We start from the raw sequence: 17249 nt of genomic DNA, 5'->3' as shown, positions 1-17249 counted from the left end.
GTTCACCTGAGTTTGGGAGTTAGAAACCAGCCTGACAAACATGGAGAAACCCCATCTCTACTAAAAATACAAAATTAGCCATGGTGGCACATGCCTATAATCCCAGCTACTTGGGAGGCTGAGGCAGGAGAAATGCCTGAACCCAGGAGGCGGAGGTTGCGGTGAACCAAGATCGTGCCACTGTACTCCAGCCTGAGCAAAAACAGCAAAACTCTGTCTCAAAAAAAAAGAAAAAAAGAAAATGAAACTTTCATGATGTAATGTTTTCTTGCTTTGCATGTTTCTGTTCTGACATTTGTACTCAGGATTTGTTTTAATCAGCAGTGGTGACACAGAAACAATTGCCTATGGAAGATTACTTTCATCTCCCAAGAGGGCATGCCACGCCACACCAGGCCACAAGAGGAAACACCAAAGTCAGTCAGGAAGTAAAGAAGCAAGTGAAAAGCCTAGGCCAGAGCTTTGTTGCTACAGTGGTTGAAAGGTGTGGGGACACCCACTATTGGGCAGGAAGTGAAATACTATATATTGGGGTTTGTGGTTGGAGGGACTATAATGTGATGTTTGCACACCCATAAAAGCTGGATTGTAAGGGAAAGCTAAACAACTTTTGTTGTTAGTTTGGCCCTGTGATTGATGGATGCTAAATACATAATCTAAGGAAACATGGAACAATTTCTTCTGAAAATGTAGGTTTATGTCTTTTTAAAAATAAATTTATATAATAGCCTTAACCTTTGAGACTTATTTTCCTCTTTGAACAATAAATTAGTATATTTTCTGTCTACCACTTTATTTTGGTTGATATTATTTATGTGTTGACTTTTGTGAAATGTTTTAAATTCTATTAATAGATTTTTTTTAAGCTTTAAATATCTCTTATTTATTTAGTTTGGAGAAAGAGTCTCACTCTGTTGCCCAGGTTTGAATGCAGTGGTACGATCTTGGCTCACTGCAACCTCTGCCTCCCGGGTTCAAGTGATTCTCCTGCCTCAGCCTCCTTAGTAGCTGGGACTACAGGCACGCACCACCATGCCTGAGTTATTTGCTTTAAATATCTTTTAACCCCTAGCTTTTAAAGACTTCACTATATTTATACTACTATCTACTTTCTCCTTTTTTTTTTTTTTTTTTTCTTTAAGAGACAAGGTCTTGCTCTCTTGCCCAGGCTGGAGTGCAGTGGTATAATCATAGCTCACTGTAACCTCAAACTCTCGGGCTCAAGTGATTTCCTACTTCAGCCTCCACAGTAGCTAGGACAATAGCCATGCACCACCGTGCCCAGCTAATCTATTTTTTGTAGAGATAGGGTCTCAATGTGTTGCACAGGCTGCTCTCAAAACTGGCTTCAAGTGATCCTCCTGCCTCGAACTCCCAAAGCTCTGGGATTACAGATGTGAGCCACTGCGCCTGGCCCCTTTTGATTCCTGGTTTTTCCTTCCTCACTTAAAAATTTACATTGTGGTCTATGGCAATAGTCTCCACATCTTAGTTCTGGTCCTACAGTTAAACATCTGATATACACTGCCAGTTCTTTTTATTTACATTTTCCATTCATTTTCTGGTTTGCTGGAAGCCGTATTTTAGTAGATTCTCCAACAATGGTTCACATTTCCTGAATTCTTGTATGTTACAAAGTGTTTGTTGGATTTATACATGATTGATAGTTTGGCTGGCAACCCTGTAACATTTGAATCCTCTCACAACATATGAGAAATTCTGGTCTTATTGATCCCACCAGCCGAAAGTAGAACCAGGAAAACTCCCTAGCAGCCTATGAAAGGGGCATATAACATACTCCTTTTCAATCAGATGTCTTTGTATGCGACTTCTTTTTTGAATTCAGCAATTTAGGGAGGCATCTCATGGAGAATCCTTTTGTTGCTGTTCCGGTGCGGGTGGGGGCATTCTTCTACCTATTCCTGCTGCACAAGTGGCAAAGGTAGGGCATGGAGGCAGTAGCACTTTCTTCCAGTGCCCTGTGTGGCAGTAGAGTGTCAGCAGCTTCTTCCTTAGTCCAATTCTAAGGCATGGTTTTACAAATTGCTGCTGGAAGCTTACCCTCCTGGTTCACCTGCCTTCTAATAATTCTGTGAGCTAAACAAAATTCTTTCAAAAAACTTCTCCTGCTTAATCAGTCTGTTTCTATTGTTTCAAGCAAGACTACAAACTACAGCCTGTGGAATAAATGAGGCCTATTATTAAATAGCTAAAAACAAAACTCAAGTATTTTGTATTCTTGACGTGGGAAAATTTTATGAAATTCAAATTTTAGTGTCCATAAATAAAGTTTTATTGGAACACAGAATATGTAATATGTTCACTGGTTTATGTATTTGTCTGTATGCCTACATTTGATATGCAAAACTATGAAATATTCATACATATAAAAGGCAGGTCAAAAATATAACTATAAAAAATTTATAAGTAATTTACTTTTAGCCTTTTGGAGAATTTATTTAACAATTAACACATGGCTACCACTACAAGTTTTTTTATTTTTTTGAGTCAAGAGTTACTTTATTGCCCAGGCTGGAGTGCAGTGATTGGTGTGATCGTGGCTCACTGTAACCTCAAACTCCTGGGCTCAAAGAATCCTCCTGCCTCAGCCTCACAAGTAGCTGAGATTACAGGCATGTGCCACCACACCCAGCTAAGTTTAACTTTTTTTTTTTTTTTTTTTAAAGAAATGGGGTCTTGCTATGTTGCCCAAGGTTGGTCTCGAACCCTGGCCTCAAGGAATCCTCTCACCTCAGCCTCCTGAGTCACTGTGATTACAGTGTGAGCTACTGCATCTGGAGACTTTATCACTTCTTAAATTAGTTTATTATATTTAATGCTTTTTTCCTATTATAATACTTTTGGGACATCATTTTTCAGAGAACAGTATTTGACTGTGTGTGTGTGTGTGTGTGTGTGTGTGTGTGTGTGTGTCTGTCTGTGCGTGTGCGCCTATCTTCACTGAGATGGCTTTAATCTGCAATAAACCCAGGAGGCCCTAACTTGGTGAAGTCCTTTTACATAGTTTGAAGCTGGTAAACTTTTGGGCCTTTTTTCAAGAGGTAACCCTGGTCATTTAGTGATCCAATAAAATTTTCAAAATCAGCAACCTGGAAGAAAACATCAAAAGGTTTAGCCCATTAAGTAACATGTCAAAATATTACTTTTAAAATAAATCTCTCAAATAATAATATGTAACTGTAAAGTTTCTTGGCCAAATAAAATTATTTTTATTTCTTACAGAGCAAACTGCCTATATTTGAGCTCTGGATTCTATAATGCCTAAATAAATAAAAAATAAAAATTCCAACATGCAGAGAATATTTTACATTTGTTTTAGGTTAGCTGAAAAACAAAAATCAAGCTAACTTTTGAAATTAAGAAGTTAATTTTCCATAATGTGTAACAGCACATGTTTGAAGTGCTATTACATTGATTTTCACGAGAACTTTGAAGTAGGAATAGGTATAATCACGTCCATTTAACAGATGAGGGATCCGACGTTAAATGTTAAAATGACATATCCACAAGAGACAGTCAGAAAAACAGAGACTGTGTCTTACTACAATGTTTCCCTCTGACTATCAAGATGCTGAAAAGCCTTTGAGAAGAAGCAGGTATGAATTTTAAATAAGTAAAAACTGTTCTGTTCTACTATATATTAACAAGGACCTCCTGAAATTATTACAAAAGAGATTAACTAGTTTAACATACCTGAATGTTTAGTTCTTTGGCAATCTGCCGAAGTTGATGAAATTGAAATATATTATTATAAGTTCTTTCAGCAACGTTGTTGAGAGCAGAAATAAATCTTTTCGCTATTGACCTGTTGCTCATTCCAGAACCATGCTGGGATCGCTCAAAATCTAGGTTCCCAAATTCATCAGAGTAAGTTCCTAGCATGCTTAAAAAGAAAGGAAGAAAAAATTACCCAATGTGGCACTGCCATAGAAATTGTTGTCCTGGGCTTTCATGTTACAGAAGAAAAATTTGGAAGTAGCCACAAGGCTCACTTAGCAAACATTTCAACATGTGTTTATTGAGGAGCCACTCTGAAATTCACTATGATATGGATTGATAAGGAATAAAAATATTTTGGACACAGTTACCGCTTTTAAGAAACTTCTAAATTTGAAGAGAGAAATGCATAAAAACACAAAATTGATAAACTACAATATAAATACCTGGGACATTCTTTTTGATTCATGAAGAAAAGAAATTCTAAACATAATAAATTTAGACTTTACTGAATAAAAATGTGTCCTATCTCCTGGAGCAGCATCTAGCCGCACCAGTATTTTAAATAAAAGGTATTTAAAATACTCTAGGAATGAACTAGAAAGGTTATGGTGAGTTGCAGTGATAATGATTAGATATTAAAGGATGCACCTATTACTGCCAGATTTCTTCTGCTTTCTCTTATTTTCACAATATCACCAAGGAAAGAAGTACATACTTGATAGTGAATTTTAGCTAAAGTCTGAAAACACTAGTTAGAAACATAATTAACCATCCTGTTTAATGCAACTCTATTGCTGATTCCCTGCTTGAACAATGGGATAGCTATATTTCACAGCCAGACTAATTGGCAAAACTGTTATTTAATCAGGAATTAATTAATTAGTCAAATACATACTGGTCACCTGCTGGGCAACAGGCTTATAGTGGTGAACAAAACAGGTATAATCCCTTCCCTTAATAAGCTGCAGGAACGATTTTAATGGGTTATAAACAATAAAGCTTCCTTTTGTTCCTTGAATAGTTAAAAGCCTACATTATGCAAATAGGAATGAGTCATTCAAATAAAACTATTAAAAATGATAAAACAGTAAGATGGTAAGTGTTTTCCTCTGAAATACAGTATAATCTCTTTTATGATGAACCTCCCATATGCTTGTTTCTCATGAGAAAGTTGTTAAAAATGCTTTCAGTTAATAATAATAGGTAACATTTATCTTAACTATATTTGTTTAACATAGGCTATCCCACTTAATCCTCCCAGCAATCCTGTGATTTAGGAACTATTCTTATTCCCATTTTACGGATGAAAAAACATTCTTATTAGGTTGGTGCAAGAGTAATAGAGGTTTTTGAAATTGCTTTTCTTATGGCAAAAACTGCAACTACTTTTGCACCAACCTATGCTAAGATTAAAGTGACGTGCCAGAAGTTACACAACTAGTAAGTGACATATCTCAGATTTGAATCTACTACACTGCTTCAGATTTTAAAAAGCTATGTAAAATATTTGAGCTAGTTTCCTGAAATAGAAAAAAACAATGATCTCTCACCTTTGAAGGTGGCTCTGTTCTCTTCTGCTACCTAGTATATTTTCAATTTTAGGAGAAAGCTTATGTGAACTGTCTACTAAATATAAGCATTTAGTTTTTTAAAATACAGCTAAGTGCTCTGATAACTCAGACAAGCTATGTCACAGTTTAAGAATTTTCTTATTCAACTGTCAGCTTCCCAGTTAAAATGTAATCTTAAAAGGTTTAAAACCACATGAAGGGCAAAGATTGAACGAAGCTGAAGAGATGAAAACTCTGAAATGGAAGATTTCATGAATGAATGAATCATTACTAAGGTCAACTTTACCATCAGTGCAGGACATTTACTGAAGGCCTACTTTATCACAGGCATGATTCTAGGCCCTGGGAATATACTGGTAAATGAGTCAGATAAGGTCCCTGCTCTCATAAACTAAGGACAGAATGCATGTTGAGCATAACAAACAGTTAATTCATAATCTAATTTCATTGTGTTTCACTGGATCTTGATCTCTACCATGAACATAGTATCAGGTAATTCCAATCAAACTATTTTCTTTTTCCTGAAAATTTTTATGAATGCCAGTAAACATACTGAGACAATTCAGGGAAACAATCTGGTAATGTCATGTGGGTACTGTTTACACTTAATAATAAGACCTCTTTTTTTCAGGGGCCCAGATGTAAACTGATCTGAAACTTGTTCAAATTTACCACCAAAGCAACTCTGGGAAGCAGTACAAATACAGAGTTCCATGAGACAACACTTAAGAGTTCCTCTTGGACAGGAAAGCACATGCAAACACTGTCCAACATGAGTATTCAGACATGCAGAGAAATCTTATACCAAGTATAAGCCAATTATAAATGGGCAATATAGCATTTTTATTGAAAAGGTAATTATAGCCTAATTTACTCTGCTTAAGCATGATGCTCAGATAGGAGAACTAATCTACCGTGTCCACAGACCAGTGAATTTACTATGGAGAAACACCAGACAGTTGAGGTGACGTCTGTGGTCTAAGGCCTGCAGAAATTGAGCAATGGTAAAGCCTCAAGAGGAGAATGTTACAGGTTAAGAGAGAAAAGGAGCAGGGTAGTGTACCCCTTAATTTGCTCAACAGACGAACAGTCTACAAAGTAGAAACGTGACATTCAGGAGAGCCAGGCACCAGAAGACCCAGAGGGCCAGAGATCATTAAAAGGAAAAAGAAATCAGGAGTGGGAATCTCAGCCCACACTCCCAAAGGTGGAGGGTTCAAATGCAGGATGCAAAGAAAGCAAGATGCACACATTCTAGACTGTAAGTCAACAGGCAACTTCTCATCATTAAATAAGAAGTGCCTATTTTTGGTCTTTGTTTTTTTTAATAGGAAAAAAAGTTAAAATTAAAAAAAATTCTGAAATTTTGGTTGGGTTGTGACTTACTTTCCTAATGGGAAAAAATATCTCTGCTAGGTCAGTCTCTAGTCTGGTCTCTCAGAAAGCCATACCCACAAGAAGTCAGGCAGACAACTAGATTTTGTGGCCATTCTTTTACTTCATATGCTAGCACACCATGCCCCTAGCAGCAAGTTGTATGAGAAAGTCTAGTAAATTCCTAGACTATCTGGTTGCTTATAAATGGCAACTAGAGAGTCTCCAACATAATGAGATCAACTGGAGAGGGACTAAAGCCAGGTTGGTAAAATTTTCAGCTACAAGATCCCTCAAACCCTAGTACTGAATCACATAAAGAGAGAAAATTGACGGGTCAAGCACTGTGTGATGTCAGGCGCGGTGGCTCCTGCCTGTAATCCCAGCACTTTAGGAGGCCAAGGTGGGCAGATCACCTGAGGTCAGGAGTTCAAGACTAGCCTGGCCAACTTGGCGAAACCCCGTCTCTACTAAAAATACAAAAAAATTAGCTGGGCGTGGTGGCAGGTGCCTGTAATCCCAGCTACTCAGGAGGCTGAGGCAGGAGAATCGCTTGAACCCAGGAGGCAGAGGTTGCAGTGAACTGAGATCACGCCACTTTACTCTCCAGCCTGGATGATAGAGCAAGACTCTGTCTAAAAAAAAGAGAGAAAAAAAAAAAGCACTGTGTGATGCCATACCAATAGGATACTTAGACACAGAAGGTAAGTTGTTAGAAATTAGCTGAAAGGGTTGGGAGTCAATAATTATTAATTTTTCTTATTATGAGGCAGTTACTTTGGTGCCACCAATAAAAAATTAAGAGCTGTCAATTCTAGAATCTTTAAAGCTTTCAAAGACAGCCAGTAGAACCTCACGGTTGCTTACAAACTCTGAGACTGAATTAAGGAGAAAGGTTCCTCTTCTTCCATGGACTCCCTCTAAGGGCAGGAAACAAGCTGCAGATTATTGTACCTTCAGGAGGTGACATGGGTGCCCTTCTACCCATCTGCATACTTCTAGAGGCAGCAGAGAGAAGACAGCAGCCTCCAGGGATGGGCCAGTACCAGGCTGGGGACAAAGAGACAACTAGGTAAGGTGTCTCCCTATGAGGAAAAGACAAGAAGAAAAGGATCTGCAGCTAAGACATACTGCACAATTTAGATGGAGAGCACTGAGGACTAGACCATAAAAATTCTTTGAAAAGGGTAATTTTGGAAACTTCTTATCTAGGGTGAGATCTGCCAGTTTTTGAGGCCTTCGGTTTATGGTCTAACTCAGAGAAAAGGGGATCTGCTCAGCCTCATCTGAGTATCAACAAAACTTGCACTATCAGGCCAGGCATGGTGGCTCATGCCTGTAATCCCAGCACTTTGGGAGGACAAGGCAGGCAGATCACTTAAGGCCAGGTGTTTGAGACCATCCTGGCCAACATGGTGAAACCCCATCTCTACTAAAAATACAAAAATTAGCAGGTGTGGTGGCATGCACACCACACCTACTAATTGGGAGGCTACTTGGGAGGCTCAGGCAGGAGAATTGCTTGAACCCAGGGGGCGCCGGCTGCAGTGAGCCAACATCACACCACTGCACTCCAGCCTGGGTGACAGAACCAGACTCTGTCTCAAAAAAAAAAAAAAAAAAAAGACTCGTGCTATTGATAGTAAACAGTGTTTATTGAGTGTTCTGTGTTCTCTAATGTATCAGAACCGTATCTGTCACTTTATTGAGCATCACTGCATGACACCTCAGAGCACAATCCTTTGTGACGTGTTTTACACCAGAGGAAACTGAGAAGCAGTGTGTAACTTGCCATGGCAGCTCCAGGTTGAACTCCAAAGCCCTTGCTCTTCCAGCTATGCTGCACTTTTATTCACAGCCAAAGGGGAATAGCTGGGCAAAACCACCTGGTTCTTGACACCACACAAACCTCAGAATCAGCAGCTACTAGGACAAAAGAATTCATCTACCTTAGAAGAATTAGAAATTACTTAACAAAATAAGATAATTTCATCTTCAATATATTTTTTGGTCTTGGAAAAGTAGATTCCTAACAGATAATGTATTTTCATTGCTATGAGATGATATTAAAAATGCATTTTAAATGAAAAAAGTAAGGTATAGTATGTATATGGTATGTTGTTATAGTTACCATTTGTCTACAAAGGGGAAAAAAGAATATATAGATACGTAGTCACACAAAAAACTGCTAATAATTGCCACTGGCTAGCAGGAAGAACGGGGTAACTATTAAGCTGAGTAGGAGGAAACTTTTTCCACTATATACTTTTTTTTTTTTTGAGACAGACAGAGTCTTGCTCTGTCACCCAGGCTAGAGTACAGTGGCACAATCTCAGCTCACTGCAACCTCCACCTCCCAGGTTCAAGCAAATCTCCTGCCTCAGCCTCCCAAGTAACTGGGATTACAGGCGCTAGCCACCACGCCCGGCTAATTTTTTATATTTTTAGTAGAGACAGGGTTTCACCATGTTGCCCAGGCTGGTCTCGAACTCCTGACCTCAGGTGATCCACTTGCCTTGGCCTCCCAAAGTACTGGGATTACAGGTGTGAGCCACCATGCCCAGCCTATACTTTTTGAACTTTGGAATTTTGAAGCTTATGAAAGTACGGACCTATTAAAAAAATTTTTTTATCTGGAATAAAAAAACCTACCTAAAATAATATTACTGATTTTTAAAAATCTATGTCTAAGGTAAACATATATGCTCAATTAATTTTTCTTTTCTACCTTCTAGGAATCATTATCTACTAAATGATGTAAAATGCAAAGGATACAATTTAGCAATAGTTATCAAAAACCTATAGTATTTACTGTTGAACCCAGAAATATCACTTCTGAGAATTTATCATGTAGGTGCACAACTTACCCACATACGAAGTATCTTACGTAGAACATTACTCATTGTAGCATTATTTAAAAGCACAAGAATGGAAAATATTTACATGTCAATAGGGGACTGATCAAATATACTATATAGTATATCTACACAATAGAATACTCTAGCTATAAAAAAAGAGTCTCTAATAAAAAAAGATCTCTGGATATATTGTTAAAATTCAAAACCAGTACAGAAGAGTGTAAACAGTAGACTATGGAAAAGCAATGGGTGTCTGGGTGAAGGGCGAGTAGGTGGTAAATAGCATGGGAGCTAGCTCTTCTCCAATAGGTTTTGGAACTGATTTTAGCACTATGTAAATGTATTACTCATTCAAAAAAATTTTTAATGTAAAGATTATTTACACAGTGAGAAATATTTTAAACTAAGAAACGATACTCTGTTCAGGAGGAAAATAAGTGACCCAATGGGCTAAATAAAAGTAGCCTTGGCCTATTACCTAATTTGAGGTGGGAAGATAACTGGTATTTCATTTAAAACAATTTGAAATTTTTATCTTACCTATATTTCATAATTTCCACTATATCCTCAGCATCTTCTTTGGTTGCTTCCTCTCTTAATTCCAACCTTGTTCGTGCCTTTAAAAGAAAACACCATTTTCAGATGACAAAAGATGAATATATTTACCATAGTATGTCTAAGCTTTACTTCATTTACTCGTTTTACACAAAAACTGACCTTTAGGCAAGGAAGGTTATAACATCAAAAGTCAAAATATGAAAGTAATTCTCTGGGCTGGGGGTGGTGGCTCACGCCTATAATCCCAGCACTTTGGGAGGCTGAGGTGGGAGGATCACTTGAGCCCAGGAGCTCGAGACCAGCCTGGGCAACAAAGTGAGGACCTGTCTCTACAAAAAAATTTTAAAATTAGCTGGGTGCGGTGGTGTATGCCTGTAGTCCCAGCTACTTGGGAAGCTGAGGTGGGAGGATCCCTTGAGCCTGGGAGGAGAGGCTGCAATGAGGCTTGATCATGCCACTGAACTCCAGCCTAGGTGACAGATGGAGACCCTGACTCAGGGCAAACAACAACAACAAAAATCTCTGAAACCTTAACTATGAAAATTACAACTCACTTAAAATAAGGATAAACCTCATTTTTACTTATTAACGTATATTTCTGAGTGTTCATTTCAGGAGATTTGATGATGAAATACACTTGGTTTTCCCTTGCCTTTTACTTTTAGGAAATCATACCTAACCAATACGGTAAAACAACAAAGAAGAATTAATCAGATCTTAGGAGCAAAAAGCCCAAACTCTGAGCTAGCTAATTTTTACTGCCAGAGTTCTCTTAGTATTTCAAACTGTGAATAGATATTACTGCTGTTAAAAACACAGGAACTATCCTTGTGGACCTGTCATGTAAAAAAATAAAATACTCAAGATACCTGACACATTCCACGTTCCCATATACTCAACTTGGGTCTCATACTCCTAGTTAACCTAACCACTTTTCAGATATTCCAGGAGTCTCCTAAGAGTCAGTCAAAGAAAAACAAAAGAAAAGTTGCAAGCTAAGTAATTGATTCTGTGACTAGAAAAAAGTAGCTATACTTTGATATGTTATAGACATGACAAAATCTTTTAAAAAACTTTCATCCATCCATTTCTAACATCTCTCTATAGAAAGAAAAATGGAGTCAATTATGCAGAAAATACTTCAAAAGAGAAGTCAAGGCACACCCTTCCCCTTTAAGCCAAAAAAAGAATGACCATAAAAAGAAACAAACCTCTGTCAGACGAATCAAAGATTCCAGCTGCCTGGTAGTGATGGGTGAGCTATTTAACCTCTGGCTCTGTTTCCGGAGCTCAAGATAAAAATCTTGAAGAACTTGAGCAGCTTCTGTGGATAGCCTTGGGTACACGTACTGCCGAGCATAGCCAATGTACTTTCTCAATAGCTGGTGGGGAATGGGATCTATTGTTTCTCCAGGAACCACCTGAAGCATGATTAAAAGGCCCAAGATAACAAAGATAAGTAGCAAATAAAATATTTCTGCTAAAATAACTTGTTTAGGCCAGATGCAGTGGCTCACGCCTGTAATCCCTGCACTTTGGGAGGCCAAGGAGGACACATCACCTGAGGTCAGGAGTTCAAGACCAGCCTGGCCAACACAGCAAAACCCCATCTCTACTAAAAATACAAAAATTAGCCAGGCGTGGTAGCATGTGCCTGGAGTCCCAGCTACTTGGGAGACTGAGGCAGGAGAATCGCTTGAACCCGGGAGACGGAGGTTGCAGTGAGCCAAGATCACACCACTGCACTCCAGCCTGAGCAATAGAGTGAGACTATGTCTCAGAATAAATAAATAACTTGTTTAGATAAATATACAATTCTAAAAGACTCTCCAAATCAACCAAACACTTTATCTGTAGCTCTCATCTTAGCTGACTTAGATTCCTTTTTTTTGAGACAGTCTCACTCTGTCACTCAGGCTGGAGTGCAGTGGTGCGATCTCAGCTCACTGCAACCTTCCGCCTCCCAGGTTCAAGCAATTCTCCTGCCTCAGCCTCCCAAGTAGCTGAGATTACAGACACGCGCCACCATGCCCAGCTAATTTTTGTATTTTTAGTAGAGATGGGGTTTCATCATGTTGGCCAGGATGGTCTCGATCTCTTGACCTCGTGATCCACCTGCCTCGGCCTCCCAAAGTGCTGGGATTACCGGTATGAGCCACTGCGCCAGGCTGACTTGGATTATTTCAAATCAAGTTTACATAAACTCTAGTACTGAAATATTAAAAAGTTCTGGTAAAAAAAAGTTTATATCCTACTGCTCTACAATAAGCCACACACTGAACTTTGACATTCAAACAGAACCAAACTGAATAAGGAGAAGAAACATTTATACCTTTAGTCTTTCTGATAATGGTTTCTCAGAAACTACTTCAAGTACTGAAGTATTTGAATCTTGACTATTCATACGAGCTACTGTGGCACTGCTAATGGTTCTCTGCTTTCCAGCTCTTATTGCAATCACATGTTCAGAGAGTAAGTGATCATGATGCTCATTTGGAGTATCTAACAGGATAAAGACCAAATCAAATCTGGATAGTAGTGCACTCCCCATTCTACGAAGCATGAAAGAAAGAAGAAACAATGATTGGAATCAAAAGGAAAAACCAGAAAACTGTTTACTCACTTGTTTACTATTAAAGTTTCATGCAGAACTTGAAAAACCAAGATTTAGGTTAAAGAAATAAGCAAATAGCTTCTTGGATTCGATATATCCAACCACTGCAACATAGGCACAAGAATTACACGTATCTACCCCGGGTAGGTTGAGGACATGGCTCTTTCTCACACCCCCAAACCCACTGAATTCTTCATGTCCTATTATCACTAATTGGCAATACTGCTACATGACATATCAGAGGTTAGCTAGTTCAGTATTTTGTTCATGATACCATTAAAAAACAGAATCCAAGTCTGCTGGATTTTTGTTCAATAGATCTTTCTGATTTTTCTAATATAGCACTTTGTCATTTTACTAAAGAAAAACTACTAGTAGGTTGATTTTTTTGGTGGTGGTGGTAAATACCCTAAATCTCCAAGTACACATTGTGTATTTCACTATGTATCAAAGACTGTTTCTATAATGATACATTATTAAACAATAGGAAATTAACTCCACCCCCACTAGGCTTAAGGCTCTAATTTTTCAGGAGGCACTCTTTTGTCTTTTTCTCACTTTTGTATCACTTAAATATATTTTTCCTTTTCCACACATTTTGTCCAAGCTGTACAGAATGAATTAGAAGAGAAAGCATACATACATAAACATTGTTTTTGAAAAAAGCAGGATCATACCACTTAAATTTAAGTTTGTTAATGTGCTCTTCTCACTTAATAGTACAGCACAGACATGTTCCCCCATTAGTACATACAAAGCCACTTTTGTTCTCATAATCACTACAGTCTTATTATAGTTTTAAGGTGTTTCCAATGTTTGGCAGCAATAATGCTGCAATACCCATGCTATAAACCTATCGTTGTGCACTTGTATGACTATTTCTGTGAACAGTAGTCCTAAAAGTAGAGTGGCTATAACAAACAGAATGTGCATTTAGAATTGTGATCAACACACCAAGGGGTCCTACAAAATAATAAATTGTGTATGTGAGAAACAATTTTTTTTCTTTTTTTTTTTGACATGGAGTCTCACTCTGTCACCCAGGATGGAGTGTGGTGGCACAATCTCGGCTCACTGCAACCTCCACCTCCCAGGTTCAAGCAATTCTCCTGCCCCAGCCTCCCAAGTAGCTGAGATTACAGGTGGCTGCCATCATGCCTGGCTAATTTTTGTATTTTTACTAAAGACGGGGTTTTGCCATGTTGGCCAGGCTGGTCTCAAACTCCTGACTTCAGGTGATCCACCCGCCTCAGCCTCCCAAAGTGCTGCGATTACAGGCATAAGCCACCCGCCCAGCCAGTGAGAAACCATTTTCACACTACTTTGCCAAAAATGATTAATATTTAAAATGTTTGCCAGTCTGGTGGATCTCAATGGTACTTCATTGTTTTACTCTGCAGTGTTTAAGCACATTTTTGTGCATTTATTGGACATTTGTAACTTCTGTGAAATATCCATGTTTTTCCCATGTAGTTCTGTGAACTATTTCTTTTTCTTATTGAATTAGAGTAATTCAATATATTAAAGGTATAAACATTTGAAGAGACTTACTTTAAATTCTCAGAAACTGTTTTGGCTTTATTGTAATGTCCTCCAACTGGATTTGCAGCAGCAATAATAGAAGTTCTTGCAGGAAGGCTACAAACCACACCAGCCTTAGCAAGACTAATACTTTGCTGCTCCATGGCTTCCAACAAGGCTTGATGTTGATTCCCCATCTTATCAAATTCATCGATTCCACAAATACCTACAATCAAAATAGAATAAAGCAGAAAAAACATTTTTTCTTCGGTCGAGTTCCAAATTTTATAGGATGGAAATTGTTTCACAATAATTATTTCCATTTGTTTCAGCAGTTAAAATTATAAAATGTCATACAATGGAGAATTACTGTTTGTTTCGCAGCAAGTTAATACATTTGTCTTATTTAACTAAGTCTTGTGTAATAGTTATTCCTTTAGCATTTTTCATACGCAAGGCACTATGTTGTGAGGATTACAAAAATGAAGAGTAATCCTCAAAATGCTTAAGGACTTAAATTCAAATGGGTGAGATGTTACATACACACACACACGCACAATTTAATAAGTATACCTCAATACACATATAATAAGTTTATTATGTTTAATAAGTATATTTCAAAACCTATACCAGGTATTGACTATACACTTGTATGCACTTATAGGGAAATCACTTAATCTCTTTAAACATAATACAATGCACCACCACTAACTAAAGGCATTGTATGTACCAGGAATGTCATGTCTATTGCATAAGTTATTGGAGATTCTCTAACATTACCTTGTAATATTTGTCTTCCTTTCTCCCCATACCAGTTAGGTTAGTATCTGGGGGTCACATCTGAAGGGCTTTGATGTGGTTAAACCCCTCCATATCTACTCTATACCTAAGTAAGCCTTGCTAGCACAGAGGAGTATATGGAAAATAACTGCTGATTAGTCTTTTTGACCCCCAGCTGCTAACCTAATTGGTATGGGGAGCAGGGAAGACAAATATTATAAGGTAATGTTAGAGAGTCCCCAATAACTTGTGCAATAGACATGACATTCCTGGCACATACAGTGCCTTTAGTTTATTTCAACAGATTTTCTTCTATCCTTGAATCCATTTCTGGTTTCATGTTTGGGTTTTCTACTTCATGGAACCAATTATGTTGAATTTCCTTTGTTCTCTATCTCTGTTATTTCCTCTCTAATTGTATTAAGCTTTGTTCTTTTGCATTCACTGTGATTATCTCAAGCCTTTCCTCTTTATAATTTCTCATTCAGCAGTGTCAATTTTATATATTAGTTTAATAACATTGTTAGTCATCAATTTGTCTCTCATACCCTTATCTTTTTGTTTTGAGCTATTTCATTAATGTTCTTATCAAACATGAAACACTCATGGGAAATTTTCATTTGTTCCTTAGATTATAATTTTGTCTACAGTGAGGTCTTTTACTGGGCATATTAAATGTCTTTCTTTCTTCCTACGTTATTTCTTCACAGCTGCTATGCTGTCTCTTTATCTTGCTCATGTATAATAATGGCTGCTCTGTCCAAACCTATTTTTTCCGACACAGTATACATGAATTCTTGTCAATACGCTTTTCCCAATGTAATTTTGACCCATTTTTTCCTTTCCAGCTACAGTTTGCACTTTTTGGTAACGTCATGATTTAGGAGAGGGAAGCAAGGGGGGCTTTGTTGAACTTTGTACCACCATTCTTGCTGATCTCTCTTCTGAGAGTTCACCCGCCTCTGTTGGGAATGTGTCCCATATTCATGGCAGGGGATCCCAGCGCATTAGCCTGTTCCTGCTGTTCAATGTGGAGCTCCGGGACATAGTGAGCCTTCCCTGCCTGTGCTAAGATCCTAGCAGTGGTACACTCATAGGCTTTATCTCCACCTTTCCCTGGGCTGCCTACTGCTCTGTCTGCCTATACCTCTCTGGATTCATGGTATTACTGGAAATTATCAAGATTGCTAATACAGTTCCTCAGAGATGGGGTAGGAACAAAGTCAAGCTACTTCCTACTTTGGCTGTCACTTTTCAAAGTATAAAGCAAGAGCTGGTAAGCCTTTTCTGCAAAGGTGCAGAAGTATATATTTTAAGTTTCACAGGCCATGTACAACCTTACATATTCTTTGGCTTTTCTGTTTGTTTGTACTTTACAATCTTTTAAAAATATATAAGCCAGTTTTAACTTGTGGACTGTACTAAAACACACTGTTGGCTGGTTTGACCTATGGACCAAAGTTTAATGACCCCTTGTTTTAAAGCATAAAACATACACTTTGAACTTTTTTTTTTTTTTTTTTTTTTTGAGAGACAGAGTTTCGTTCTGTTACCCAGGCTGGAGTACAGTGGCACCATCATGTCTCACTGCAACCTCCATCTCCTTGGTTCAAGCGATTCTTGTGCTTCAGCCACCTGAGCAGCAGGGATTACAGGCATGCGCCACCTCACCCAGCTAATTTTTGTATTTTTAGTAGAGACAGGGTTTTGCCATGTTGGCCAGGCTGGTCTCAAACTCCTGGTCTCAAGTGTTCTGCCTGCCTCGGCCTCCCAAAGTGCTGGCATTAAAATTTTTTTTAAAAACCTCCAAATCACTTTCTACTTCTAGTTAATGAAAAGTTTCAGGGTTTCATGAGTATCATCTTTTTATTACTATATTTTACCTGGTAACTTAGCAAAGATATTCTCACTTCTGATGAGCTATATAATAACGAGATACATGTTTTTGGTATTTATTTATTCAGCAAATATTTACTAGATATAAATGCAATAAATTTATAAATTCAATAAACTGAATGCCTTCTATATACCAGTACTATGTTCTAGGAATGCCAAGTATGGCACTGAAAAGACAAAATTCCCTGCTCTTGGAAGCTTATGTTCTACTCAGCCAATAGGGGAGCTAGGCAATAAAAAAGTAAACAATATAGAAGGTGAAAAGTGCTATGGAAGAAAAAAGTATATTAGGGTAAGGAAAATAAGGTCTGCTAAGGTGCAGCAGGGGCAGGGGAG

General features: G+C 38.0%; 1 protein-coding gene across 6 annotated transcripts in view; it reads right to left on the bottom strand.

The window, feature by feature from the left end:
* Positions 1-1109: 1109 nt before the first annotated feature.
* The window catches only part of MCM8 (minichromosome maintenance 8 homologous recombination repair factor), a 45511-nt gene continuing 29371 nt past the window's right edge, over positions 1110-17249 (bottom strand). For all 6 annotated transcript variants that reach the window (XM_024238744.3, XM_063720667.1, XM_024238746.3 and 3 more), the window contains 6 exons: positions 14268-14463; positions 12435-12654; positions 11314-11523; positions 10085-10161; positions 3715-3904; positions 1110-3110 (listed from right to left, as the gene is read on the bottom strand). In XM_024238744.3, the coding sequence (XP_024094512.2) occupies positions 3018-3110; positions 3715-3904; positions 10085-10161; positions 11314-11523; positions 12435-12654; positions 14268-14463 (986 nt within the window). In that variant the 3' untranslated portion in view covers positions 1110-3017. The remainder of the gene's footprint in view (positions 3111-3714; positions 3905-10084; positions 10162-11313; positions 11524-12434; positions 12655-14267; positions 14464-17249) is intronic.

Source organism: Pongo abelii, chromosome 21 (genome assembly GCF_028885655.2).
Source record: "Pongo abelii isolate AG06213 chromosome 21, NHGRI_mPonAbe1-v2.0_pri, whole genome shotgun sequence".
NCBI lineage: Eukaryota > Metazoa > Chordata > Mammalia > Primates > Hominidae > Pongo > Pongo abelii.
The sequence above is the reverse complement of the archived record's forward strand: the minus strand, read 5'-3'. Positions and strand labels throughout refer to the sequence as shown.